A 26,697-nucleotide genomic window follows, 5' to 3' on the forward strand; every position below is an offset into this window, starting at 1 on the left:
CCTGGCCGGGCACGATGAACTCCTATCCACGGATGTACAGCCTTGTCAAAGAAAAAGTGTCCTCTTTCCAGTGTGACAGCTGTTTCCTGTTGTTTGGTGCTTATGGTCTTTAAGAAGCATTTTTCTACTTCTCATATCAGAGGTGCAAAGGTGGTTCAGTTGCTCCAATTTAAAGCTATTGTGTGTCAGCTGAATAGTAGTTCCTGCTCTTAGTTCACTCCAAGTAAAGGTGGGGTCAGGGAAACACTCATAAAGGGAACAGGGTAAAAGATGAAGCTGAAGCTTGGGTCTGGATGTGAAATGCTAGCCAAGAAGAAAGGCCTCAGGCTTGTTGGTAGTCTGTCTACAGGAAAACATTCATGAAAGCCAAGTGAAATAGGGTATTGATGCCAGGGCAGGTGTTCTTAATAAAGAATTCATTCTTCACTTTTTTTTCTGGCCAAATTTCAAGGTGATCTATGCAGAAGAAATACATCTAGTCAGTGCCAATCTGAATATATTTATTCAGAAAGAAAATTTGTAACAGGATTAAGTCACCTCTGCAACAGACTGCAGACCTTCTTCACTGGTCTTGTCTCCTTCACAGTACTAGAGTAGCACACCCAATAAATATTTATTCCATTTATAATAATGCTCTGTATTAAATCACAGCCCTGCCCCCATTAGTTATGATACAGATTTACAAACAGCCTGAGCAGCCATAAACACTGCAGAAGCCTCAGTTTCTCTTCGAGGAATATACAGCATTTTACACACATGCAGTACATACACAGACCCATGCAGCCAGGAGCTTGGGAGCCTGTGTCACTTGTGTTGTGCCAGTAACAGACAACAAATGAAAGGATTTCAAAAAAGATCGTCCATCTTCCCCAGGGGGTTCACAGGAAAGCACTAATTGTTCTGTGTACACTTTTTTCACTTATATATGGAAACATCAAGATGAACCATTTAAAAAAAAATAAAAACCAACCCACACTTAATCTGCTTCTGGCAGTAGAAGAAAAGCGCTCTCTACCATGCTGCTGTGAAGCTTGACCAACTTGAACACAGGAGAAATGAATGGTCTCTCTCTTTGTTGTTGACAAACCCAAAAATTGATACTGTGTTCCTGTGCTTGCATCTCTCTTATTGTGGCAGGTTAACAGGGATGTGGTGCATGCTTCTGCAGGCACTAGCCCAGGCTCGTGTGTTTGGATTGCGCATCTGTGATGGTCAGGTCCCTTAAGCCTCCCCTGCAGGTTTCCTTAAAATGCCATTGCTGAAACTAACCATCCTCAGAACAGGCACTTCTTGCCTGAAAGGCAAATTTAGTTGCAAGATAGCCACATGCAAGTTCACTTCACCACTTGCACACCCCCAAGAGATTTGCTTTGCTGCTGCTGCAGGGGATTCTCTCCTCCCACCATGTTTTGTTTTCTCCTTAGAATTAGGGCTACAGCTTCAAGGCAGTGCCAGGTGCTACCTCTATTGCTGATGTGTGTCCCAGGAACTTATACAGGGGCCACACGATCTTGGGATTCCACCCATCTAATGCATTCCTTACCAACATGGGAGAAGAGGAAGTTGAGTGATGGAGAACTAGAACCCCTAGAGTCCAGAAATTCAAAACAAAGCATGTTTATTAAGTGGTTTCCTTTTACTTATTTCTCCCATTTTTTAAAATAAATAAAACCTTCAGACACATACAAGTGAAACACATCATCCTTCAAAGTGCAGTTACATTTCCACCCCACTCCCAAGAATCACATAAAGCTTTGTCAAGTAACCAAAAAGACTCAAAGGCAACCCTCAGTCCCTTCCCCTAGCCATGAGAATAAATGGGTCTGTAGTGCTGCCCAGTGAGCCAGGAGCCTCTATCTTTTGGCTGTTCAAGACTGACAAGGCTGGTTTCAGATAACAGTTGCAAGAGGCAGTCTGCAGAAGGAAGTGGGAAGTTTAAGATACATAGTCTGAAACAAAACCTGTTGAGAGTTCAAAGAGTTTGTTACCAGAATAAGTTAGTTACTCTGGGAGCCCTGGAAGGAACTAGGCTGATGACAGTCATGAGCGATGGATCAGAACTGCTGCTCAGTCACTGCTGTGAAGCTGGCTGCTGGCAGCAGAGGCTGGGATAAGGGATTAAGTCATTTTGCCTGAAGTCATTGGAATCCCCTTCCCCCAGGCCTGCACCCGGCCCAGGTGAAATGCCAGCACCAGCTGCCTCCCAGGATTAGTTTGAGTCTGCCTGTACTCCAAGCACACCAAGTAACAGAAGAAAGAGAAAGGGAAGATGAGGTCTGATGCTCAAGTTCATCTGATGCAATCCCTCTTTCCTGATGTCTTTTAAGAATCTGTTCTGATCAAGGGCACTGAGCAGAGGTATGGGCACATACAGGTCAGTTAAGTCCTTTCAGGCTCATAGAAAATTGCTGTAAGTAAGATTTAGCGCCACTTAAACTACCATGATTTTGACCTCATCGTTCTCATCAGCACGGTAGAAGAAGGGAATGCAGGGGTTTTCCAGCAGGGAGCCCAGCCTCTCTTGAGGGTTCTGGATTTCTCTGAGAAGCTGCATTATTTGCTTTGCTGTGGGGTCCTCTTGGCTTGGCTGAGCAGCTTTACTGTCAATAGGAGAGAAACCAGATTGATGAAGAACAGCAGCCTCTTGTTCTGCTTCATCTGATAAATTCACTTCCCGTAACCCTGTAAGGAACACAGACAAGGCAGGCACGTAACTCTTTGCATCCATGCACAACAGTGAGACCTTGGGTTATTCTAAGTTACAGAACTTATCCTGGCTGCAGCTTACCTTCTCCATCGGTAGCGTTCAGTTCAATGCGCCTCTCCACTGGAAGTACACTTTCATTCTGGCTTGCTAACAGCTCTGGGTTTTGAGCTGCTGCTACATACTTGCTGTACCATTCATTTCTTTCCCTGACCAGACGCATCACTAAATCCTGTAGTTCCAGTAGTTTCATCTGCACCAAAGTAAAGGAAAGCCTATGAAACATGTGCACAGACACTGCACTACAGTTTGCAGTCCTGCCTCTGTCACAAAATTAGCAGTTTCAAAGTTAAAGCTAGCTGAAGAACATGCGAGGGTTTGGACTGTGCAAGTGCTCCCCAGGCCTGCCCTGCTTGGAAGTAGTACTACAGAAAAGATTCCTTGCCTTCATCTCTTCCTTATCCTGAGCTAATCTGCTGATATACTCCTCTTTCTCCTGGTGTCGCTGTTTGAGGATAGCCCTTTGACTCTGGTATAATGCAATATATTCCCCTGGAATACAAGAGAAGCATAAGGAGTAAGCGTTAGCAAGATTGGGGTACAAGCCTTACCACGAGCATAGAACTATGTGGCATGAGGACCCAGCAAATCCAACCCTGGATTGGAGATCTAGCCTAGTTAGGCAGCAGTAGGAGACATTGACTGCTTGGTAGTTGGAGGGCTCCGGCTCCAAAAGCTGTTGGGGACCTTCTGTTCCCCAAATAATGCATTGAGCACATTTTAGCTTGTACTGTTATTGCCTAAGCATACCAATAGTGTCCGTCTCCCCGGACAGCTGTATGCAGCGATGTTCTAACTCTTCTAGCCGCTCCTTCAGGTCAGCTTTCTCACGCATCAGGTCTGTGAAACGGGACTGAACACAAAAATTGTTATCAATCATCTGAACTGCTCACGTACAGAGAATACCTATGTTAAAGACAACACCCTCCATTCACACTGTTCTGAGCCTAGGGAACAGATCTTGCTGCCTTTGCAACCTGTCACCGATTTGATGCAAAAAGGGAACAGAATGGAGAGAAGGTGTAAAAAAGTATCTCTGCATGAATCAAAGTGCCTTTTAACCTTCTCATTGCTGGGACAGCACAGCTCTGGTCATACTGGGCTCCAAGACTGCAGACCACCTCCTTCATCCCAGCAGGGTGAAGATATTAAGTCTGTTTTTCAGCTGTTTCTTTAGAAAAAGACCACAGGTCAGTGTTAGGCTCTTACACTCACAGCCTCTGGGGGTGGGAGTTACTGCTGCAAGCTTTCCTGTGCTGAGACAAGCAGTGATGAGCTTTTTAGGAAGCAGCTTAGTATTATGGAACATCTGCTACTTATTGCCCTACGGTTTGTCTGTGTGCTTTAAGAGTCTGACACTGGATCAAAGTCTAGCTGAGCAGTGTAGCAGGGCTGAAAGAAGATGAGATCCTTTCCTTACCTGTAGTTTCTCCATAGCAGTTTTCAAAGCCTCGTGAACCTCCACTGGAACAGTATCCATAGTGGAACCTGGAAATGACACGTGTAATTTACAGTTCTCCTTGGACATGATGCACTCACACAACCTGTGGGTCTGTTTCAGAGGCCAGTGCAGCTGGCCAAGGCATGCCTCCATATTCAGGCTGTCCCTAAACTGCACCACATTTTTACCTCCACCCAGCGTGACGTTATGTTGCTGCTCCTGCCTGAGAGCTGCTATTTGCTGCAGGAGGCTTCTGCACTGCTGTTTCTGAGCAGCTAGCTGCTGCCTCATGTCTTCTCGCTCCTCCTCCACTTGGGACATGGCAGATGTCAAGAAAGCGACCTAAGAAGAATTCCAGAGTATGCACATTAGTGCTTCTCCTGTGTGAAGCACGATCAATGGTGCATCTCAGGACAAACAGAGCAACAGTGCACCCCATTTTATTTATGGGTATGAAACCAAAGTACTAAGTGAGCACCCTGGAACTAAATCAGGCAGCAAGCAACTACTGCATCTTTTCTCATTCCCAAGTAGTACAAATGTGCAGGTTAAAAACTAGCTCCCATTATATCTGTTTGACTGCAGTATTTTCCAATTATGACTGTACTTACAGAAAAATCTAGTAGATATTCGACATCCTTTCCAAATTGCCTTCCAAACTAAAAAGAACTTCATCATTATAATTAAAGAGCTACTCTGCCAGCTGAGTTGTCTTTGTAATTAAAGCCACTGCCAGACTTCCAGCTTATCTTGCAAGGATGCTGCGGAAGTCTTGATTTTTTTGCTGTTATGCACAAGGAACTGTTACACTTGCCTCATTACTGCAGCTCAGCTGGTAGGGATCACAGCTGATCAACAGCCTTCTCCATGCACCCAGTGGAACATCTCTGCAATCTAACCTGTCTGCTTTTCTACACATTTGTTTAGAACTAAATCGAAAGGCGTTTCCGCCCATTAAGACTCACCATTTCTTCATGGCTTTCAAACTTCTCTGGGATCACAAATGAAGATTTTTGGATTTCTTCAGTCATTGCTTCACTTTCAACTCCATCTCCTGTAAAAGGAGGAAGGTGAACAAGGAGGTAATACCCCAGAGAGCCCAGCTCTACCTCCTCCCTAGAGACCAGCTGCAGCTACTCACCCTCTAGCCGGTGCAAGATCCTGCCATCCAGGTCTGCTGCTAGCTGACTGATCTGGGCCTGCAGCTCTTTGTTTTCCTTAGCTACAGCTTCCAGATTTTCCTGCAAGAGAGAAGCACAAGATCACTGAAACTTGCACAAGCCAGGCTGCAAACAGTCACTACATCTTCAGTCAGTAGCACCACACACACACAAAAAAGCAGTGCTTCTGCTCCAGACAAGTATCATTCACCTGTATTGCACAGGATGTAATCATAGAATCATAGAACAGGCCAGGTTGGAAGGGACTGCGGACGATCATCTGGTCCAACCCTTTGCTTAATTAATACTTAATGTAGTTAAGCACTTTTCCTCCCATCTTTCCACTTGCCCCTTTTTACTGTTACCTTGGTCTGCTGCAGCTCTTTCAGGTGCATTTCCACTGTCACCTTCCCCTGAACCTCCTCATGCTGTAGCCGATCCATAAGCTGTGTCTGAAGCAAGAACTGTTTGTGCAATTCCTCCTTCTCGGCAGACAGCTGCTGGTATGCCACGGTGTACTGTTGTAAGTGGCTGTAGTACTGGTCCCGCTGCTCCTGCAGACCTCGAGCCTCCTGTGTTTTCAGTTCCAGCTAACATAACAAGATTGAACCATCACATCAAACCATTTCTGCTAGAAAAGCTGATCCGTGTGACATGATCCAAACTGTCAACATTGCCCCAAAGCCACCAACTAGGCAGGCAGGCACCATCTGCCCCCACATGCTGGTCCCCCACATCAGACAGCAGACGATGAGGGAAGGCTCCCAGCTTGATCATTACAACACCAATTTCCATCCTTCCATCAAAGTTTGGAAAGTTGCCAGCAGTTTGCGTAAACTGCTACGTACCTGCCCTGCCATCCCACCAGCTGTTGCTTACCGTCTCTTTGAGCTCCCCCAGGTTCTCCTGCAGCTGCCCAAGCTTCTTGGCCAACTCCTTCTTTACATGTTGCTCTGACTGTAGGGCACTTGTCACTTCCATGTTTTCATTTGTCTGCAAGACAAATACCACTTTATAAGGAAATTGTGCCAACCCATATAAATGCATACTCTCAATAAACCATGTTCATTCCCGATACAACAGGATGCCATCCCTTGTGTTATTCTGGGGTGTAACTAAGGACAATAAATTGACTGTTCAGAGCAGTAAGTAACTTAAAAAAAGGTTCAGAAGATGGGAGAAGAGCAAGGAAGGAGCCAGGGGAATCAGTGCTGGGACAGCGCCAAGAAGAGGCCTGGCACATCACACAGCTTGTCAGCTCCAAAGCAGATGGGTGGTATGAATATCCCAAACACAGCCCAGGAGTTCAGAAAGGACTAAAGAAAAATCAGCGGCTAGACGCTGTGCCAGTTTGCCAGGGCCCCAAAGAGGAAGCTGTTACATCGGAAGAAGCAAGCAAGAGTAAGGATTCAGCTCCAGGACATAAGAATGACAGCAGCAGGAGAGAAGACCACTGAGAACTTCTTCCTCATGGGCAAATACAGGGAACAGAAAACAGCTATCTTCAAGGGTAAAAGGGCAGGAGAAATGCTCAGGGAAAGAAACAGCCTGACTGCCAGGGGATGAGAGGGAAAAGAAAACTGCTCTGGACAAAGATACTGGTTCATCTGCCAGAGCACCTGAAAAAGTAAGGAATTACAGGGAACCTCCTGGCATGGCAGTATGTATCACAGAGAAGACAGAGCATCCATAGCCTCAGAGCAAGAGATGGATAATGGTTCTGCCCATTTTTTACATCTGTGCTAAAAAAGGATTGCAGCAGTGAGGGAAGCAGTGGGAAAAGATGCACGAAAGACATACCAGTTTGACAAACCCATTCTGCAGCTCAGCCAGCTGTTCCTTCAGCTCCCGATTCTGGCTCAGTGCCCTACTGATTGTGGCCTTGTCACTCTGCATGTCCTCCAGGATCTGCTGTCTGTCCACAGACTCCTCGTTGTAGCGCTGCACAGCCTTCTCGAGCTCCAGCAGCCGCTCCTCCTGCTCCCTGTTGAGGTGGCTCAGCTGCTCGTTGTCCCGGACCTGGGCCTGGTACTGCCCATGCAGTTCCTCCTTCTCTTGCTGCAGCCGCTGTATCTCTTCCTGCAGACTCAGCTCAGCTGCTGTGGGCCCTGCTGGTGAGGAAGGCTCAATGTCCATGGGCTTAACTGCTGAGGAAATGGAATCAAAAGCAGCTCAGTCAAAGGGCTAGGTGTCTGTGTAACACACATCACTATTACATACGCAAAGCATACCCCAACCTATATGACCCAGAAGGTATCACCAGCTACAGTATCCAATCCTCGCTGCAGGGCATTGAGAGGAACGAAGGAGAACTACCCCAAAACCAAGCACAGCATCCTGCCATGTGCTGCTAACTCCCTCACAGCCCTAGCAAGAGCATCCTGCTTTCCCAAACGCCTGGGCCAGAGAGGCTGACAGTACAGTCAGGCAGATACTAAAGACATAAGCAGCCTGCTGGTCAATTATTTGAAGTAGTTCACTTGTTTGCTAGGATGAAAGGTTTCTTAGGGTCACCAGGCTTTCAGCTGCCTTCACAGCTTCAGAGCATCGGACCTACTTGCACTTCATGTGCAGAAGTTCCTGCACAGCAGGGACAGAGTTAACCAGCTGGTACTCTGCAATGTGAAGCCCCACTGTGGAAGCCCTACCTGATTTGTTCAACAGCTCTGTAACATTGGCTTCCAGCTCCTGAATTTGGGCCATATGTTTCTCCTTCTCCTCTGCCATTGTGTGGACCTGCAAGGCCACACAAGTGAAAGTTAAACCAATGTTCACAGTACATTTGCTCCTGCCTGCATTTGTCAAAAGCAGCTGTGATACTGCCCCTGATGTTACCTGCTCAGAGAGCTGCTGTACCCGCTGCTGCCAAATGCTCCGCTCCTCCTTCAGTTTCTCTACATACTGATCTCTTTCTGCCTGGAGCTGGTGAAGTGACTCTGAGAGCTGTTCAAAATAAAATAAAATACAAAGAAAATCATATTGGCTGAATAAATTTGGCAGTGACTGCTTAAGGGATAAAGCCTGAAGAAACCAGAGTGTTAATGCAAAGCTCAGGCTGCATTCTGCCACAAAAGTTTCTCTACAGATGTCAAGATTTGGATCATATTTCATACAACCTCTTACCTGAGCAACCTGGGTTTCCAGGCTCGCCTTCTCCTCCAATACCATCTGCAACTGCTGGTTTGCATCCAGACTCCCTGCCTGATTTGAGAACTGCCAACAAAAATCAAAAAGTTATGGCAAAACAACATTAATGCTCAATTTCTGCGTAGCCTTCTGCCTGACAGTAACCTGCCACATGACCCATGTTGTAACCTTCTATAGTTCTTTAAAGTACTCCAACTCACAGTGAAGTTCAACAAAAAAACAAAAAAATGGGGATTAAAATAAAAAAGCTTAGATTTTAGCCCCGTAAAACAGGCTGAACTAGGCAGCTCCTCCCTACCAACTTTATATTTACTATTTTTTTTTTATTAAGAAAATAGGCTTTAATCAAACAATTTGGCTCAGAAACTTTGTGCATTTCCAGAGTATGTATTATACACCAGGATCAGATGATATAAAAGCCTGTGACCTTAAAAGTTGTCAAACATGTCAGGAATTTAAAGCCAATGTCTGGAACATGTCAGTGGACTAAGCAGCAAGGCTGGTTCAGTTGACACACGGTACTTTTCCCAGAAGAGTAGCAGTTGGCTTTATTCAAGTGTAACTTAAGCCACTGTCTGGAAAAAGAAAAAAAAAAAAAAAAAAGAAAAAAAAAAGAAAATGGGAAAAAAAGGGGGGGAGGAAGGGGGGAGGAAGGGGGGAGGAAGGGGGGAGGAAGGGGGGAGGAAGGGGGGAGGAAGGGGGGAGGAAGGGGGGAGGAAGGGGGGAGGAAGGGGGGAGGAAGGGGGGAGGAAGGGGGGAGGAAGGGGGGAGGAAGGGGGGAGGAAGGGGGGAGGAAGGGGGGAGGAAGGGGGGAGGAAGGGGGGAGGAAGGGGGGAGGAAGGGGGGAGGAAGGGGGGAGGAAGGGGGGAGGAAGGGGGGAGGAAGGGGGGAGGAAGGGGGGAGGAAGGGGGGAGGAAGGGGGGAGGAAGGGGGGAGGAAGGGGGGAGGAAGGGGGGAGGAAGGGGGGAGGAAGGGGGGAGGAAGGGGGGAGGAAGGGGGGAGGAAGGGGGGAGGAAGGGGGGAGGAAGGGAAAAGAAGAAAAAAGGAAAGAAAATAAAAGAAAGAAAAAAAGAGCAGTTTCTTCCCTCACAGGCTCACCTTACTACCAGGCTTGCTCTCTGAACTGCTAACAGCTGGCTTCATGCATTCCCTTTCTAACCGGCTGCTTCTCCTAACTTTCCCCAGCTGACCTTCAAGTTGCCCTTGTCCAATTCACCACCTTCTGCTAGGGTGGGTACAAACGCCACCCCTACTCAACTGGTTTCTTAATGAGACTGCGCAACAACTGAGTAACCAAAATGCTGACCAGACACAAGCAGGAAAAGTCACTGCATTCTCACACTTGGTACGTTCAGTCACCCTCTCATCTTGTATAACATTCTTTTAGCAGACCAGTGTTACAATGTCTTTCAATCTACTGCTCCAACTCCTTAGAATATAGACTTTCTGTTCCTCAGCGGCCTCACTGAAAGCCTTTTACTGAGAGGATGTCTTGATGAGATTTTGTGCCTTCCTTTAAAAACAAGAGTTAAGTCTTGCCCCCACTGTCAGAAGCAAAGTCTTCCAGTGATCAGTGTGATCTGCCTTCACATCCCAGAAGTATTTTGGTTACCTGTTGAATCATCAGTTCAGCCATTTCCAGTTTCTTATGCAAATCCTCCATATCCAACTTCATAGCTGAATTCTTGGAAACCAGGGAGTGAACTTTCTCTGACAGCTCCGAATTCTGCTGCTTTATTTCCTCGCTACTTTTGCTGAAACAAACAAAAAAATTAAAGTGGCACCACTATATGTACTATGGGTCTGCTGATGTCCATGTCAAATTTACAATCCAGTTCCTCAGAGCAGCTAGAATCACAGAAATGTCACATCTAGTGACTTTTTGTTGTGGTAGTTTTGTTTGTTTATTTGTTTGTTTTTTACATTGAATATTGAACCTCCCAAGTCACTACCTGTGGTCTGTGCCCCTTGCTATGTTTTGTGGCTGTACTAAGAAGGGTAGTGTTACTCTGCAGTAACAAGCAGAATGGACTTACCTTCGTTTGTACAGTTCCAGTTTCAGGTTGTCTCGCTCCTTCACTAACTCTTTATTATGCTGGAGAAAAAGGAAATTATTGTTTCATCTACAGACTTTAGCCAAACAAATAAGATGTTAAAAAAATACTTCATTTCACCTTTAGCAGATCAGCTCAAGTGGAAGAGGTCATAACTTTGGCAAAATCCTCAGGACAGGTTTGCTTAGAACCTCCTGAATTTGCCAGGAATAAGTCTGCTCAGTCTTTCAAATGCAATGCTGCTAACTGAACATGGGGTTATTTCTGCGAACTTCTGGATTAATACCAATAACTGAAGTGTCTGATGGAGACCTCCCCGGGATGAAGTCTCAGCGAGGCTTCTGTTGTGTGGAACTGGCAAGACTAATGAAGTAAGGTGCCAGATCTGAAGACACCAACTGGACCATATGATTAGTGGTCACAAAAACCTGAGGGAAGTTTGCCTTGATCATGGAGAATACAGGGCTTTACAAGGTTAATTTCTGCCTCTTCTCTAAGCAGGGAATACAGACTTTGCAGTAGTGTAGTGACAAGCAAATAGCCAAAGGCAGAGCTGCTGGTTAAGCATAAACAGAGGTGACTCTTACCTTCTCTGACTGTTTTTGCTGCATGGAGATGGAGGACAAAGTACGTTCTAGCTCTGATACCCTCTGGCGAGATGAATGTAAACGAGCAGCAAGGTTTTCAGCTTCTCCTGAACAAGTCAGAGCAGAGTCGGTTGAGGCTAGACCACAAAGAGCTTTTTGGAACTGGCTGAACAGCACTTTCTACTTTGTCAACAAGCTCTGCAGGCAGTACAGACCTTTGTAAATCAGTAGATCTGGTTCCACTCCTGACTCTACAGGTGAATCACTAGCAACTCTGGGCAGTAAAGCTCTCTGTAACTACCTTCCTCACTTTTAGAGGGAGATGATGAAACTTCCTTTGCAGAACAATAGACAATATGTTGTTTGGTTTGGGTTTAATAGAATGAATTGATCAAATTTAGTTCAGAATGAAAGGCTCGGGTAAAACCTACATTAACATGACAGCTGTGTGGGAGGGAGGGCAGAGAAGAGGGAACAAAGTTCTAAAAGAATCAGAAGAAAGTCAGAAAGGAACAGTGTGGGGTAGTCACTAGGCCCAAACAGGGCTGACAAGGCTTTAGTGATGCACAAAAGAACCTCAACTGCCATGGGATCAACATGCTCCCATTTGGGGGCAGCTATGATGACAGAAGCAGTGACGGTGCCAAGTATTGCTCATTAAGGAGTCAGTGAGTGTTGTGAGCTGGCTGCCAGCAACTATCATGCCTGTGACTTGAAATCCACAGTTTAACCAACAGCTTGAGCTGGAGTGCTCAGTCAATTACCTGATTTCTGCCGTGCAGCTTGCTGAGTATGTCCAAGGGCTGTCTGCAACTCAGACTTCTCAGAAACTAGAATTCCAATAGTCTGGATATGAACCTTTGGGAAAGGAAAATCAGCTCAGCGCTAAACTTTGCTTGTAACTGCAACATCACTGTTGCCTCAAAAGGATCATTCAGTAAAGGTAAAGAGCTCTTGCAGTTAAGTACAGTCTGGCTGACTGACCCTCCTAGTTTTCCTGAAGGAATGGACTCATGGCTTCCAGGACAGAGTGGTCAGTAATCCAGAAACAGCAGAAGCCAGGCGATACTACTGTAATGGAGGCTCTGCCTTACCTGTAGCTGTTCCCTCAGTGCTGCTTGCTCTTTAGAAAATTTCTGTTCAAACTCCTTCTTTTCCTGTATAAATAAATAATGCCTATTCAGCACAAAAATGTAAATAGTTAACCCTTGTTGTTTTATGTCAAACTGAAAAAGCAGTAATTCATTGGTAGTACTTCCAGCATCTAAATGATACCAGTATTTTTAAAGACATGCTTCAGTCTTCCATTATTTGAACTACTTCATTATTTGTCCATCCTAGAATGGTAATGACAGCATAGCGCAATCACTGCTAGCATAAATGTGGCAGTGTCTGGAATGCAAGCTACTAGCAAGGACTTAAACTGTCATCTCCTGCCTCCACTGCACTCCTCCAATACTTGAGCATTTAAATACTAGCTTTTGTCAAATTAAGAATGCTACCTGCCAGGCCTAACTCATGAAGTCAAAATACTCAACCTTATGCTACAAATGAAACTCAATCTAACATAAGACAAGATCACATATGCCTGTGCCACAGTCCACTATGCTTTCTACTCCTCAGAGAAAACAGATAGTTATTTCTGTATCTACCCAAAAATAGGACACGCTTTACCTTCTCCAGCTGATTCACTGCTTCTTGGTTCTGCTGTTTCTATGGAAGAAAATTGATGTGCCAATATTAAGAGAAAATACTCTCATACTGCTGAAACACATTTTCACTTTAATGAAGTAGGTATACATGCTCAATTAATGCAAACAGAATTTCCGTTATCCTTCTTTAGAAGACTAGGAAGTTCATCTTAGCTATTAAAAATAATAGATTTGGGGCTTCCTTCACTAATATACTTTATATGCCAGATACGTTTTTCATTCGTCAGTACATTACCACAGTTGTCCTCCAATACCACTACTGAAACTCCTGTATATTTATATCTGAGCATCCACCAACTTCAATTAAACTTGCATCCCACATCTATGCAATTAATCGCAGTAATCCTGGTGTACTAGGATAATCACCAAAAATGCTTTTACAAAAAAAAAAAAAAAAAAAACAAAAACACCAAACAAAAACCATAGTCTTTTCCTTTAACTGAGACCTTAGACCTTTATCCCACTTAACAACTGGCCTTTAAGTCATGTAGAGCCGCACTTATGTCGGCAGGCTTTTGCAAAAGGTAGTAAGAGAGCGCTGAAGCCAAATGCAAAGAAAAGGGATAATTGCGTCCTAGCCAATTTCAATCTTACGGGTGAAGTATTTGGAGATTTGTTGACTGTACATAGTATATCTTTAGATATGAAGTGAAGGAGGCAAAAGTGGCAGCCGCCACAAAAACTGTGCTGCTGTGTTTGCCATTTGCAGTTGTCATCCCCCTGGCAGTTTTCTCACAGATGCCTCATAAGTAACTACATTAATTAGTACTTTTTCCCTTTCCCAAAGAATGAACATTGGCCAAGCTGTTTCTTTACTACTATGACTTCAATGCATTTTGAAACATGACTACAGATGGAAGGGTGATGAGTTAGAGGTTTTGATTCTAGCAATGCGAGAGCACAACATAACCAGGAAAAGCAAAGGCAAGACCACAAATGGAGCAAAGGCCCTACATAGTTCCAGGCAAACAGTAAAGCAGCCAAACAAGAAGAATCTTGGGTGGGCAATGCACTATACCAGGTACCTCTGCAGGCCAGCTAAAAGACAAACAGAATGGAACAAAAATAACCCGAAACCAAAAATAAAACAAGAAGAGGGGTCATGGGGTACACTGGGAAATGCTGAACTTTGGGAAAAGTGTAGTTCTAGAGAGAAACAAAACGCGGAAAAGTATTTCACACAAGAAAGGCTCTTTTCAGACTGAAACAAGTCCAGTTAGCTGCATTTCTTGCAGTGTTAAACCTGAAGGCTGAAAAGCAGCAGCAGGAATCCATGCAGGCCACAGGACAAAGCAGTTCATTCATCGTGCCAAGAGAAGCTGAGGATATGATCAGAAACCAGCCCCGGGGCTCTCTCTTAGACCTACTGCTCCCACTCTGCTGATACATTTAGAACAGCATCACACCTGCAGAAACAGGTTTTCACACTGCTGCCAGCACCAGAATTCTGTATTTCAAGGATTCAGACCAGGACCAGACATAGCTGTTTTATCAGGATGCTTATCATCCAGGGAAAGCATGATGAGATCAACAGAGCATACTTAAATGGAAACAACAAAACTAATTTCTTGTTCCTCAGATGAGCCAATACATTCACAAGTGGCCTTAGATTTTGATCCTCTTAACAGGTTTTCCATACAGCCCATTTTGTTCCTTACAAAGTGCTGTGTAAGCAGCCTTCCTTGTGGCACTATGAGAGAACCCATAACCTTGCAGATACCCAGAGAGCATGGAGGAGCAGCAAAGACAATGTCAAACTGGTTGGTTGGATTGTTTCTTACCAATTCCTCTATCTTTGTAACGAGCTGTTTGTTAGTTAGATTGCTGGAATCCAGGGCTACTGCCAGCTCCTGGTAACGTGTCTGATGGGCACATGCAGACAGGAGAAAAAGGAAGGAGCAGAAGAGGAGGAGGGGAGGAAAAAAGCAATAATTAAAAAGGACAGAAAAATAAATCATTATCACAGTATGATATAATCAGATTCTCCAAACAAAACGAAATCTATGGTTTCAATAAAAGCAGCTGGGACGTCAACATATTTTATCCATTTCTGCCAAGGCTTCGTTTTGACATAAAAGTGAATCAGAAATAAGAACTGCAGTTGCATGGAAGCCAGATTATCCCCAGTCCCCAAACTGGAAACACCTCTGATACCTGCCTCCTACTGTTGATCACAACTACCCAATTACAGCACAAGACAACACTAGACAGTGATGTGAACTGTGTGTTCAGTTAGGCCTCATTAACACTGCTGTAACCACAGAGTCCCAATAAGTGATCAACAGCAAATAAGAAAGAAGAAAAAAAAAGAAGATAGACTGAGAACAACTTACTTCCATTTCCTTAATATTTGTGGGAGAAACAGCACTTTCCCCATTCACATACGACGTAGACTAGAAGTAAACCAGTCAAGTAAGTCAGTTTTATTTCCCAAGGCAACAAATCACTATTAAGTAAGAACTGACTATCACAGTAGTACTTCTTATAGCACCTTTCACTTCAAATTACCACACACAGGCACAGAAAACAGACTTTTCTGGCTAAGGATAGATGCAGACTACCCCTGTGACAAGCTGATGTGAATTATGCAGATTGACTTCAGATTCTTTTCCACTAAATCAAGAATACATCTTTCCATGAATACATGCTGTTCATTCATCCCACTCTGCTTTTCTTCCTACTGCTGAAATTTTACATTCCTAAAACAGGGTTTTTTTGCTTCTCAATGCTTAAATATCATATGCTTTAGTAGGATGACTGCAGACACCTCTGAGATTGAAGGGTGTTTTCTTCAACTGATTGCCTAAAGCTCCACATCAAACATCAAGAGAATTAATAGGACAAATGGATCAAAACAAGGCCATACCTGAGAAACCAGGCCATTGAGTTGTTCAGACAACTGGCGGAGACTTTCTGTTGACGAGAAAGACCTGGAAACAAAGAAAGACCTTGCAATGAAAATTTCTCCCAGAGAACTGCCAAATCAGAACAGCACCGGGGAGGAATAAAACCTTAATTTGTTGGGATCCTGTTGCAAAGCTGTTTGATAAACACACACAGACACCCACCTGTTCTCATCCAAAGCATTTTTATGATCCTCAGGTTCATGAATCTGTGGATTGAAACACAAAAACTTACAAGCCTGTAAAAGAAGATGGGAGTCACATTTGTGAATGTGTCACTAAGACTTAATTGCATCTGGGCTCAGGTTCCACAGCACCTGTAATTACTGCTTCCCAAAGAAAGATGAACTTAAAACCACCAACTCAGTCCTGGCTTACATGTAATTTCTGAGTGGTGTGAGCCTGGGTTTCTTGGAATGGAAAAACTTAAGTGTTAGAGGCTTTATGTTTGCTGTTACTATTTATCAGTATAATTAACACTTTGCTAGAAAAAACTTCAACTGAATCTTTAAGTAGTGAACGGAAACAGTGACTGGAGACCCTCTGTCTCATTAAGGGTACTCTTTGCTAATGAAGCAGGAGAGAAGGGGAAGGAAAACAGCTTTGGAAGACACAGGGGCATATACACGCTAGTACTCTCCCTGCTCTCACAGACAGATGATGACTAGATGGGAGAGTGGAGAATGTAGTATTTTTAACAGGAGAAAATCTGAACTAGTCATGTCATATTTATGAAGATTATCTTTCTTAAAAAAAAAAAAAAAAAGTGGTATCGCTAACCAATATTCAATGATTCAATGGCAATATTCATGATAATTCACAAACCTGTGTCAGCTGCATGCTCCCGGGAGCAGGCAGAACAGAACCACAACTAGGTAGACTGTTGCTGTTAGATAGCACAGGGACATCGGTAGCAAGCTGTTCAGCATTACAAGTGGCAACATCACTGTCAAAGTATGCCTGTCACAAAACACATCACAGGAATTACAGCCTTCATGCAAAATGAATGAAAACACACATGAACACATCACCTCGTGATCTGCCTGTGAAAACTAGACAGATGTAAACAATCAATCATTTAGAAACATGTGGAAAGGAATCTGTGTTCTCCCCAGAGGAAACAAGTGGCTGCATCAACCCACGAAAAAACAGTCCCAGACCTGTGCCCTCTCAGACCCGGTCTGACGAACCCGTGTCCCATAATCAAACTTGCTTCTTTAACATGGGGCAATAACATCACCCAACTCTTAAGTTCACACACTAGATTTACTGCAAAAGATTTGCCAAAAAGCAACCGAGGGCAAAGACAGATGGTAGTCACTCTGAAAAGCACTACCTTCAAGATGTGTCTGGGGAAAACACTGATCACTGTATGCAAATTAAGATGGAAAAGAACAGGTTAGTGACTACTTGAAAACTGGGTTAGTCAAACTCAAATGCTCTGTCTAAAACTCGGTGAAATTTGTGGCATGCCATGAACCACAACTTTAGAAACAGGACATTCATCAACAGGCCAAACTCAGCGTGGCTGGAAGCAGGTGCCTGTGGCCCTGATGGAGCTATGAATCCCATGACTAGAAGAATCTAAATAGAAAAGAGAAGGGCCAAAAAACTATTTCTGGAGAGCGATACAAGTTCTCATCTAGCCTCTGTGGGAGGATGAATAGCATCTGATGACACCTCTACCAAGCCAGAGTGAACTGGACAATTTCATCTATCTTATACAGCATCAGAAAGCCATAAAGGCCCAGAGCAGTGTTCTAGCATTTTATGGAAATTTGTTTTATTTCATCATCCAGCTCCGGTAAGTCAGCATTTAACAACACTATGAGGCAAATGAGATCATCTGTCAACATTCGACCCCGCCAATATATTGCAGCTCTCTGCTATTCTATCTGAAAGAGCTCCCTCTTACTTCAGTCACTTCCTTCTTGGCACTTCACAGGAAACAAGAAATCTCTCTCTTGGCATTCCCTGTTTACCTGCTCAGCACTTCACTCATGAATCAAGCAGCAGGGAGAATACAGTAACAGTGAAGACAGATTTAATGAAAGCAGTAAACTGGAAGACTGCAGAGGAAAACAAATAGAATTTTGTCAATCTCTTTTTAGCAGGAGAGATACTTGTGCTCTCAAGGAGCAATGTATGTTAGGTGCTTACAGGAAGGTCAGGATTTCCCTTACTTCTTCCAGTTACAGATTACTTCACCTTTATTGGTTCAGACACTCATCAATATAGAACATCAGATGGACAGGAGGAATACCTTCCCCAGTACATCTCAAAAACATTTCCTTAATTTCTTCTGATCAGGACATTCTTTTTGCTTAACGCTTCAAGATGCAAAAACCAGTAACGTGCCTTAACCACAAGAACCCCTTCCTTCTTCCTCGACAATAAGCATTTTGAAATAAATTTAAAAAAAAACCAAAACAAAAAACAACAACACTATTTGAACAGCTGAATTTGTTGGAAGCAGAGTTAGGAGCAAGACACTGATCTGGAAATTATGCATTATGAGGTTCTAATAATGTAGAATAAAAAGTCAGTAATTCTGCTCATCTTAGCATATAGTAGGATCCATTTGCTTTCACACAAAGGCTCCTATTTTGCTGGGTTTTCTGTGTTTCACAGCCAAGAAAGCTGAAGTGGGTGAGATGGGAGGGGTCTGCCTCACATTAAGACACCAATGGCAGCAATAGCTCAGATGCTAACAATCAGCTTTTCTGCCCTATTAGCGCCAAGTGAGCTTCTGAACAACATTTTCCTGACTCAGGATTTTTACAAGAGGGCAAGTGGAAAGAGAAATCTTTCTTTCATTACATATTGCAATTAAAAATTAGTTTTCAAATTATTCCTAAAACCCCAGACACAATAATCCACAAATTCCATAACAGCCAATCAGATCAAAATGTATCTCTCCATGCTAAGGAAACAGAGGGGGGGAAAAAGGGGGGGAGGGAGGAGGGCAGGTAAACAAGTATGAATAGAAGTAATATATTCTCCATTTTCAGAACAGGACTAATACTGTAGACACAGGTAGGCCTTCATTGCAAGACCAAATGCCATCTCAGCAACAGCACTGGACCACCCATCTTCACCTTACCCTCCAATGTGAACCAAGTCTCTTTCTCTGAGATCTAACTTAAACTGAGCTTACAAGTATTAACTGAAAATAGTCCCCATGTCAAGAGTGAAACTTCAATCAAGATACATGCTTTCTGATGCTAGACAGGCACATCCAGGACCCTGAAAGCTGGCAATAGGTCTTCATGTTACTCAAGTTGAACTGATATGCAACTACACATACAAGATCCAGTCAGAGGAACCTTCTGCTGTTCACTCTGTGTGTTGGACAGAACAGCTGCTGTATTATCACACAAAAAAAGGCAAAAAGGGATACAAAGGCAATTCAGAGTGAACTCCATTCCATCTTGCAGGTTTCACTGCATCTATCTGGTACCCCTGGCGATTACTATAGTTATATTGCTGCAGACACATGGATATGCAGTAAATATAATAATGAGTTACTTTATGACAACTAAACTGAAACAATGGTAGGGAAATAAGCTACCAAAATGATGCAAGTGAAAATAAAAATCAGAGCTTTGGTACAACAAAATGGGAAGAGAATTCTGGGCTACAAAATTTGACTTCCCTGAGTCACTGTCACAATTTGAGCCCTATTTAAATAAAGTGACTGACTGAAAACAGATTTTCAAAAAAGGCTGTTTATGTTTGCTCCTGAACACATTTCTCTTGCTTATTGGCATATTTCCTGCCCTTTCCTCTTCAGAAGCTTGGGAACATGAAGACGCTAAAGCCTGTAAATGCTTGACTTGAACTATCTGACTTCCTGCCTAAACATATTTAAACCCATGGTGCTTGCCAGACTGTACATCACCTGCGCAAATTTCATCGCCTGTCATAAAATGGGTTGGCTGGAATAACTATACAGCTTACTCAGGGCAGCTGCTTGCCTGGAGATGAGCAGAAACATGCCCTTCAGAAATGAGGCTCTAGGAAATAAAGCAATGACGTACAGAACTGGAGAAATACAGACTATGGAAACACTACCTCTTCTGAGTGCAGTTTTCCTCAGCGGTTAGGTTAGTTTTTATTGCCTCACCTCAAATTCCTGGTTTTCCTCAAAGCTCAGCTGTCTCAAGGAAGTGTTTTTGACAAGGTTCACTTTTTCACATGTTAAGTTTGACACAAACCAGAAGGAAACAAGCACTTACGAGCAATGGAAATGCATGGTAACAAATAGCTCCATGTTAATAAAAACAGCAACAAAACTCAAGCGACTGACAGTGGATATGTCAGGACAAGGCTCCATCCGAAAAATCGAGGTCAGTGTAAACAGAACCCGAAGCATGCAGTAGGGAGAGTGAGTCACTGCGAGGGACACGAGCACTGCCTCACCTTCCTCTTGTCCAATGAGGGTATGGCTACCCCATTGGAGCGGTTAAGGTCTGACACCAGCACCTTCAGAATGTTCTGAATCTAAAGGAGGCGAAAGAAAAGGGGAAAGAGAAACGGCTCAGAAAAGGACAGAGAGAAAACGTCAATCAAAGGTAGCCAAAGAAACCAGCATCCTCCAGCTCGTTAGGAGCATGCACCTCAAAACAGCAGCTCTGGACACACCCAGGGTTGCACGACAACATTGTATGATCAGCCACCACTTCGGCACATACCCAGACTCTAGTGTACACCTTCCAGTAGAGGTAGTTGCTAACTATTGTAGCGCATTTCATACACTGCCGATACAGGCATCTACACCGTTCATCTATTACACCAGCATAACCCTTTCCCGGCTCTAATCATGATGTTCGGGAAACCAAAGAACAAGGAGGTGGCAAATGATTTGGAAGAAGGAATGAGACACTCACGTTCTCTGGAGGCTGCCGGTCATCGTTGGTGGGAGTCTCGGGTCTACTGCCTTCTTTAGTTTTGCGTTTTTTCTTAGTTCCTGCAGTTGCTCCAGGGTTATTCTTCTGCTGATATTCCTTCAGCTGTGAAAAAAGCATAATCTGAAGTCCAAACAGAAAGTGCCTTCTATAAGCATAATGTCAAAAAAAAAAAAAAAAAAAAGAAAACCTCCACTGGGTAAAAAGACAGATCAAGTGTAATGACAAGAGAAACCCTCTTCAATGAGTTTGTCCCTATGGGGGTGGGGGAATCAAAACAAGTCCAGAGAAGCGTAAAGTAAGAACTGCTGTGATGGGTTTATGACAAGAGGCTCAGAGTTGTAAATGTTCAACTTTTGTATACAGCTAATGATGTTCTTAGAAAACAATGTGGTACTCCGTACTGCAACTAAAAGGAGATTAGAAGAAATATTTTGGGGGTTTTTTAGGGTTATAACTGAGAGCAATAAGGAAAAATTAGTAAGGGGTAATTAATCCTGAATGCAAAATGAAAAAGCAGTGCCTGATAGTAAGATCTTCACTCTATGAAAGATTTTAAGATGGAAAATGACAATCCCTGCAGATAACACATTAATACAGCTACTGTAGTAAGTGTGAAATATGAGGAGAAGCAATCTACAACTGATTTTTAAATCATATCCACCTCGCCCAGGAAAAGCTAGTCTGATAAGCTGTAACTTGAATCCTGGTAGGCTTTCCAGCGTTTTTGTGTATGTTACTGAACTCCTTAGCCCCAAACCAAGTGAGTCCCAAGCAATTATGTAAATGACCCGCTTCCACCAGCCCCCCGCCACGCCGTTTCAGACAAAACACCCCCGTCCCCCCCGCTGCGCCAGACACCGGGCGGGCAGGGCATGGCTGCAGCCGCCGGTCGGAGTCAAGGTGAGGAAATTAATTAAGTAAGAAGGATCCCATTATTCGGAGGATTTCAAAATGGAAGCCTGAACTGCTCCAGGACACTTTCCCATTAGTATGACTTTGACGCGGAGGCGCATCCCGCCGGGACGGACGGGGCCGAGCCGCCCCGGGGGAAAAATTGGGGGGGGGGTGAAAAAGAGAAAAAAAAAGGGGGGGGAGGGAGGGTAGGGGGGAGGGAAAATCAACAAACCAAACCAGGCAGACCGCACAGCACCGCAGCAGCCCAGGCCCGGCCTCTCCCCGACCGCCTTCCCCGGGCTGGGGTCGGCCGCTAGCCGGGAAGGCTCGGCCACAGCGCCGGACCCACGGGGGCTCCCGGCGGCCCCCACCGCAGCCCGACCCGGAGCGAGCGGGGGGGCGGCAGCGAGCGGGCCTGGCCTGCGCCCCTCGGGGGAGGAGGCCGGGCTCGGCCCACCTCGGCCCGGCCCGGCGGCTCCGATCCGCGCGGGGCCCGTGGAACCCAGCGGCGGCCGCCTGCCCTGCCCTGCCCGTCCCGTCCCCCGCCGGCCCCTCACCTTCTTCTTGGCCGCCGCCAGCCTGCTCTGCCTGCTGCCGTCCGCCATGTCCGCCCCGCTCCCGGGCCACGTCAGCCGCGGCGGGGAGCGGCGGAGGCGGCCGCCAGGCTCCGCCCCGCCCCGGCCCGGCCCGGCCAGGCCTGCGCTCCCGCCGGGGCGGCCCGGCCCCCGCCGAGCCCAACGGCCGCTCCTCTCCAGGGCCGCCCCTGCGACCGGCGCTGCCCCTCCCCGCCTCCTCCTGGGGGACACCCTGCCCCGCTCCCCTCCTCCTGTGTGTGGGATACCCTACCCCACTTCCCTCCTCCTCCTGTGGGACAGCCTGCGCTGCCCCGCGTTCCTGTATTGACTCAATTGCCCGGCTAAAACCAGCCCGGGGAGCTAGGCAGGCTTCCCCCGTCCTTTGTAGGGCACGTCCTACAAATCTGCATAGCTTTCTATTTTGTGTGCATCGCTTTGATGTCCGCGCTCTGCCTTTGAAGTCACGGTTAGCGCAGGCGGTTGGGTTTTGCTGGCCTGTGATCCCATTCCCAAATGGGTTTTGCTGGCCTGTGATCCCATTCCCAAGTCCTTTGACCTTCCGAGTGCGGCAGCAGCGGCGTTTGGCTCGCGTGGTCAGCCCAGGCAATCGGATACGGCTGCCGCCAGTGCCTGGCGCTGCTCAGGGACACGTTTACCTTTGCCAGCCGGGCCAGGAGAGCCACGGGAAGGAGGCTGCTTCTGTGCTGGTCGCAGAACCTGCACGGGGTTTGCGTGGTAAGGTTTCGGTAGCGGGGCCAGGGCCTTCTAAGGGTATGGCCGCACACCCAGCGGCTGCGCTGCCCTGTCAGCGAGCGCTTCCTCCAGCCAGGCAGGACGCACGGGGCAGCCGGCGGCTTGGGCGGTGGCAGCTTTTCCCCTATAAAAATAATAATTGTGTGAGTGACCCCGCAGGCCCTCGGAGCTTCTCCCTGAGACCCCATCCAGGCTGCAGCCCCAGGGTTGAGGTGGTTCTGAGGCGTTTTTTTGAAGGCACCGAGTGTAATCGCCTGGGCTGTGGTAATTGGGATAATTACGTTCTGCCTCACCTAATCGTCACCTGCAGCTTCACACGGGGAAGTTTCTTTTCCAGCCCTGCCCGCCGCCTCGGGCGCGGGAACCGCCGCCGGGCCCTGTCAGGGGGAAACTACCCGCCCCGGCGTGCCCCGCGGCGGCGGGAGGGGACTACAACTCCCGGCGTGCCCCGCGGCGGCGGGCGACTACAACTCCCGGCGTGCCCCGCGGGGCAGTCCGCGCCGGTCCGGCGGGAGGCGGCAGCCCTGGCCGAGGGGGTCCCGCCGGGCGCGGGCCGCAGCCCGCCCCGCCACCCGCCCCCACCGCCGCGGGCTCTGCCGAGGAGGTAGGAGCCGGTTCCCCGCTGCCCCTTCCGCTCCCTCGCTGCGCCGCGGGCCGTGTCCCCGCTGAGGCGGGGGTGACCGGCCTCTGACGCGGCGCCCCTCTGCTTTGCCAGGGCCTCCGGTGGCGGCCGGCGCAGCGGCACTGCCGGCTTCAAGTCACCGGTGAGTCCCCGCCCGGGCTGGAGGGGCGGGGAGGGAAGGTGGGCCCTGCTCGGTGGCTCCCACCGGGAGCGGCCTCTGCCTCCTCCCGGCGTGGGGCCGGGGCCTGCTCCGGCGGCGGGCGGTGGCCCGGCCCGGGCTGGCCTGGCCGGGAGAGTTTCTCCGGGAGGGTGAAGTTGCTCGTTGCCCGAGTAGCCGCCGGCCCCCCGGTTTAGCGCTGCGTCGCCCTGGGAGCTTCTCTTCAAAGTCACGTTGTGGGTTTTATTTTTTATTTTTGCTTTACGCTGTAAGCCTACAGAATGCTGTCGAACGTGATCTGGAGCAGGCTAACGTTACATAAACTAGTAAATATTTTACCTGAGCTTCCTCCCTCCCTGCCCAGGAGATTTTTTTTTTTTCCTTTCCTTTTTTCTCCTTTTTTATCCAGTGACACATAGAGTATTTTCTGACTAGTTCCCTCCAGCACTGTAGCATCTTATCCAGGGCTGAGTTATTGTTAAATGTCTTCTGTGCTCTACAGATCCTGTCTCCAAGGTCCTGCCAGCCTAATGGAGCCAACAAAGAAGCCCTGCAGTATGAAATCAAAGAGCTGAAACAGAAGGACCTTGCTCTAGACCAAGAAATTGCACAATTATTGTCCGAGTATGTTCTTGGCAAACTCACTGTTCACTGTGATGCCTCAATTATTTTTGTTCTTTTAAAACAAAGTATGGTCCAGGAATTACAGCTAAAAGCTGACCTTTTATGCCATTTTTATCATGGTGCTATACAATGTTGGTTACAGGGTTGTTTTGTGTGACCTGTTAAAGACAAGAGGGAATTCTTTCCAGTTTACTTGGTAAAGCAAAACAAGTTTTACTAGGAGCTTGGATAAGAGGATTTTAACTTTACCCCAGAGGTAATTGCGCATAAACCGGGAATGAACAGCTTTAACCATCGTGATACTACAACGTGCTGTGCTACCAGAAGAGCTTGTTCATGTGAGAATTAAAATTGAGATCATGACTTGTATGACCTGCCAAATTTAGTCCCAGATAAATCTGTTTCCTTTTTTGTTCCATCTTGATCAAGTGTTCACTTGTTTTGTGTCTGAGATGAGTGGGTTAAACCTTTGTGTTCAAGAACCAGAGGTGTTTTCCAGGCAAGTGGCCTATAGAACACTGTGGCATGAGGAGTGCCACATACAGGGTAATGCAACTGTTTTATTGTGGTTTCTTATGACACACTGTGGCAGCTGCTTATTAGCAACTGTTTTGAGATAAAATTGCTGCTTGATTTTTAAAGAGAGGGAATCTCTGTGGGTTATTTGTTGCGAAGGAGTGATATTTTCTAAGATAACGTGTAGTGCACAGAATGGAAGTGGTAAAACAACAAAGGCTGTTCCAAAGCTTTTTTGTTTTATCCTCAAGGATAAACAGACCTGCTTAATTTTTTTTCCCGAGCTACAGATTAGAGATACGTATAAATTGAATTCACCACAGCCTATTCCTGTTTCTACTTGATTCTGAGAATGCGGGTGGATTGGTTTTTTTGGTAAGTCTTGATGTGGCAAAAAAAATCAAAATAAGGATTAGCTCATTTGTAGCTTTCATGTTTATGACTTGCAGCAACTGTACTTGCTGCCTTCAGGTTCTGCTTTTGACATGCCAGGCTTGGGTATCTCAAATATCCTTGCTGTGCTTGGTCGGTAGTGGCAGCAGCAGCAGCAATCCCTCTGTGTCATTTTTGACCTTTCTGGTTTTATTGTTACAGAGGCTACAGCCTGGAGGAATTGGAGAAGCACATCTCTCTGCTCCATGAGTATAATGATATTAAAGATGCTGGACAGATGCTGCTGGGCAAGCTGGGTAAGGAAGGGGAAAGCTATTGAACTACTTAGTCAATGTTTTCATATAGACAGAGAGAGAGAGAGAGAGAAGCTACTATGCCATGAAGGCAGACCTTGTTTTAAAGATTCTTCAATTCTAGGCTTATATTACCCAATCACTTGCATAAGCACAAACGCTTCTGTCATTATTTTCTTGGGATGTTTTTAGAACTGAACATGTGTAATAATCGTCATTTACTGGTATTTTAGTCTGTGTTATGGATTACCAAAATTTGATAAGTCTTACCAATTTTTGTCAGTTTTGTTCTTCATATGCTTAAAAAAAGTGTTGAGACAAGTGGGGAGCGTAGCTGCAAAACCATAGATTGGTTTCTTAGCTATGGGAGGTTCTATGGGATAGTTAGGGGCTACTGGCAGGAAAACACAGCTTTTCTGACTGATCTGATCCTTGTGCACTGTCCTTAAAGCAGTGGTATTTCTTTCTTTTCTAGCTGTTATCCGAGGGGTTACTACAAAGCAGCTCTACCCTGAATACGATCTGGAGCTTAGCGACTAGTATTGAATCTGCAGACTGCCACATCCTGCAAAAATGACTATTACTGGGCCATTACGTTTTGGTGCCATATCAGTTTAGAACTGACATAAGGTGGCCTCAGAAGTATGTATGTAGAATTGCAACAGAGTATGGGTTAACAGCCTTATTTCTAAGAAGCTTTGGAACATGAAAGTTGTTGAATCTGTCAACTGTTTCCTGCTTGTGGGAAAGGGATGTAGGACTTTGGATAATTTTGTCTACTGCCTGATGAACAGTATTGTTTTGGTTTTGTTTTTTTAATTGGAAAGGTGGTTATTCCGGTTGATGTTAAGACTCTTCCCGTGGAGCCTTTGCTTCTCTACAGCATCCAGGGGCTATTTGGATACAGAAAGGATAGAGGAAGCGAGGGCATACAAATGTGCCATGTAATAGCTGCTTTGAAAGAAAAGAAAAAACCCTCAGAAGTAGGGAGGGAAGAAGGCTGAAGTTGTGGTGGTTTGGGGTTTTTGTTTTGTTTTATGATCAAATCTGGGTAAGTCTGGGTGTTCTGCATTTTTGTACTTAACTGCTCTGGTATCTAGAGGTTTTGTATCATTTCTGTAGTAAATGGCAAAATGTGAAGTTGTGTTGAACTGGCCAGTCTCAATAAAGCAGCTATCACATTTCTCAGTAA

General features: G+C 45.7%; 2 protein-coding genes across 11 annotated transcripts; one reads left to right on the forward strand and one right to left on the reverse strand.

Annotated features, from left to right (window-relative positions):
- Positions 1 to 1,601: 1,601 nt before the first annotated feature.
- Positions 1,602 to 22,269, reverse strand: GOLGA2 (golgin A2). 10 transcript variants are annotated; one of them, XM_052814322.1, is made up of 28 exons: positions 22,130 to 22,269; positions 20,658 to 20,780; positions 20,191 to 20,271; positions 16,594 to 16,728; positions 15,934 to 15,977; positions 15,732 to 15,795; positions 15,199 to 15,258; positions 14,647 to 14,727; positions 12,828 to 12,866; positions 12,248 to 12,310; positions 11,918 to 12,011; positions 11,154 to 11,260; positions 10,549 to 10,607; positions 10,125 to 10,266; positions 8,489 to 8,578; positions 8,201 to 8,308; positions 8,014 to 8,101; positions 7,166 to 7,509; positions 6,245 to 6,358; positions 5,731 to 5,955; positions 5,347 to 5,446; positions 5,171 to 5,259; positions 4,394 to 4,547; positions 4,185 to 4,252; positions 3,515 to 3,617; positions 3,150 to 3,256; positions 2,789 to 2,957; positions 1,602 to 2,682 (listed from the first exon to the last, which is right to left on the reverse strand). In XM_052814322.1, the coding sequence occupies exons 1-28, from the start codon at positions 22,175 to 22,177 to the stop codon at positions 2,432 to 2,434; spliced, it is 3,150 nt and encodes a 1,049-aa protein (XP_052670282.1). In that variant the 5' UTR covers positions 22,178 to 22,269; the 3' UTR covers positions 1,602 to 2,431. The 10 variants fall into 10 exon arrangements, 9 of the variants coding, with proteins under 9 accessions (XP_052670282.1, XP_052670281.1, XP_052670280.1 ...); XM_052814321.1 differs by having other exon boundaries at positions 7,166 to 7,512; XM_052814320.1 differs by having other exon boundaries at positions 11,154 to 11,290.
- A 1,092-nt stretch (positions 22,270 to 23,361) lies between these two features.
- Positions 23,362 to 26,697, forward strand: SWI5 (SWI5 homologous recombination repair protein). The gene is made up of 6 exons (XM_052814373.1): positions 23,362 to 23,504; positions 23,616 to 23,664; positions 23,953 to 24,005; positions 24,182 to 24,303; positions 25,414 to 25,508; positions 25,981 to 26,697. The coding sequence occupies exons 3-6, from the start codon at positions 23,961 to 23,963 to the stop codon at positions 26,043 to 26,045; spliced, it is 327 nt and encodes a 108-aa protein (XP_052670333.1). The 5' UTR covers positions 23,362 to 23,504; positions 23,616 to 23,664; positions 23,953 to 23,960; the 3' UTR covers positions 26,046 to 26,697.

Source organism: Harpia harpyja, chromosome 19 (genome assembly GCF_026419915.1).
Source record: "Harpia harpyja isolate bHarHar1 chromosome 19, bHarHar1 primary haplotype, whole genome shotgun sequence".
In the NCBI taxonomy this organism is placed as follows: Eukaryota; Metazoa; Chordata; class Aves; order Accipitriformes; family Accipitridae; genus Harpia; species Harpia harpyja.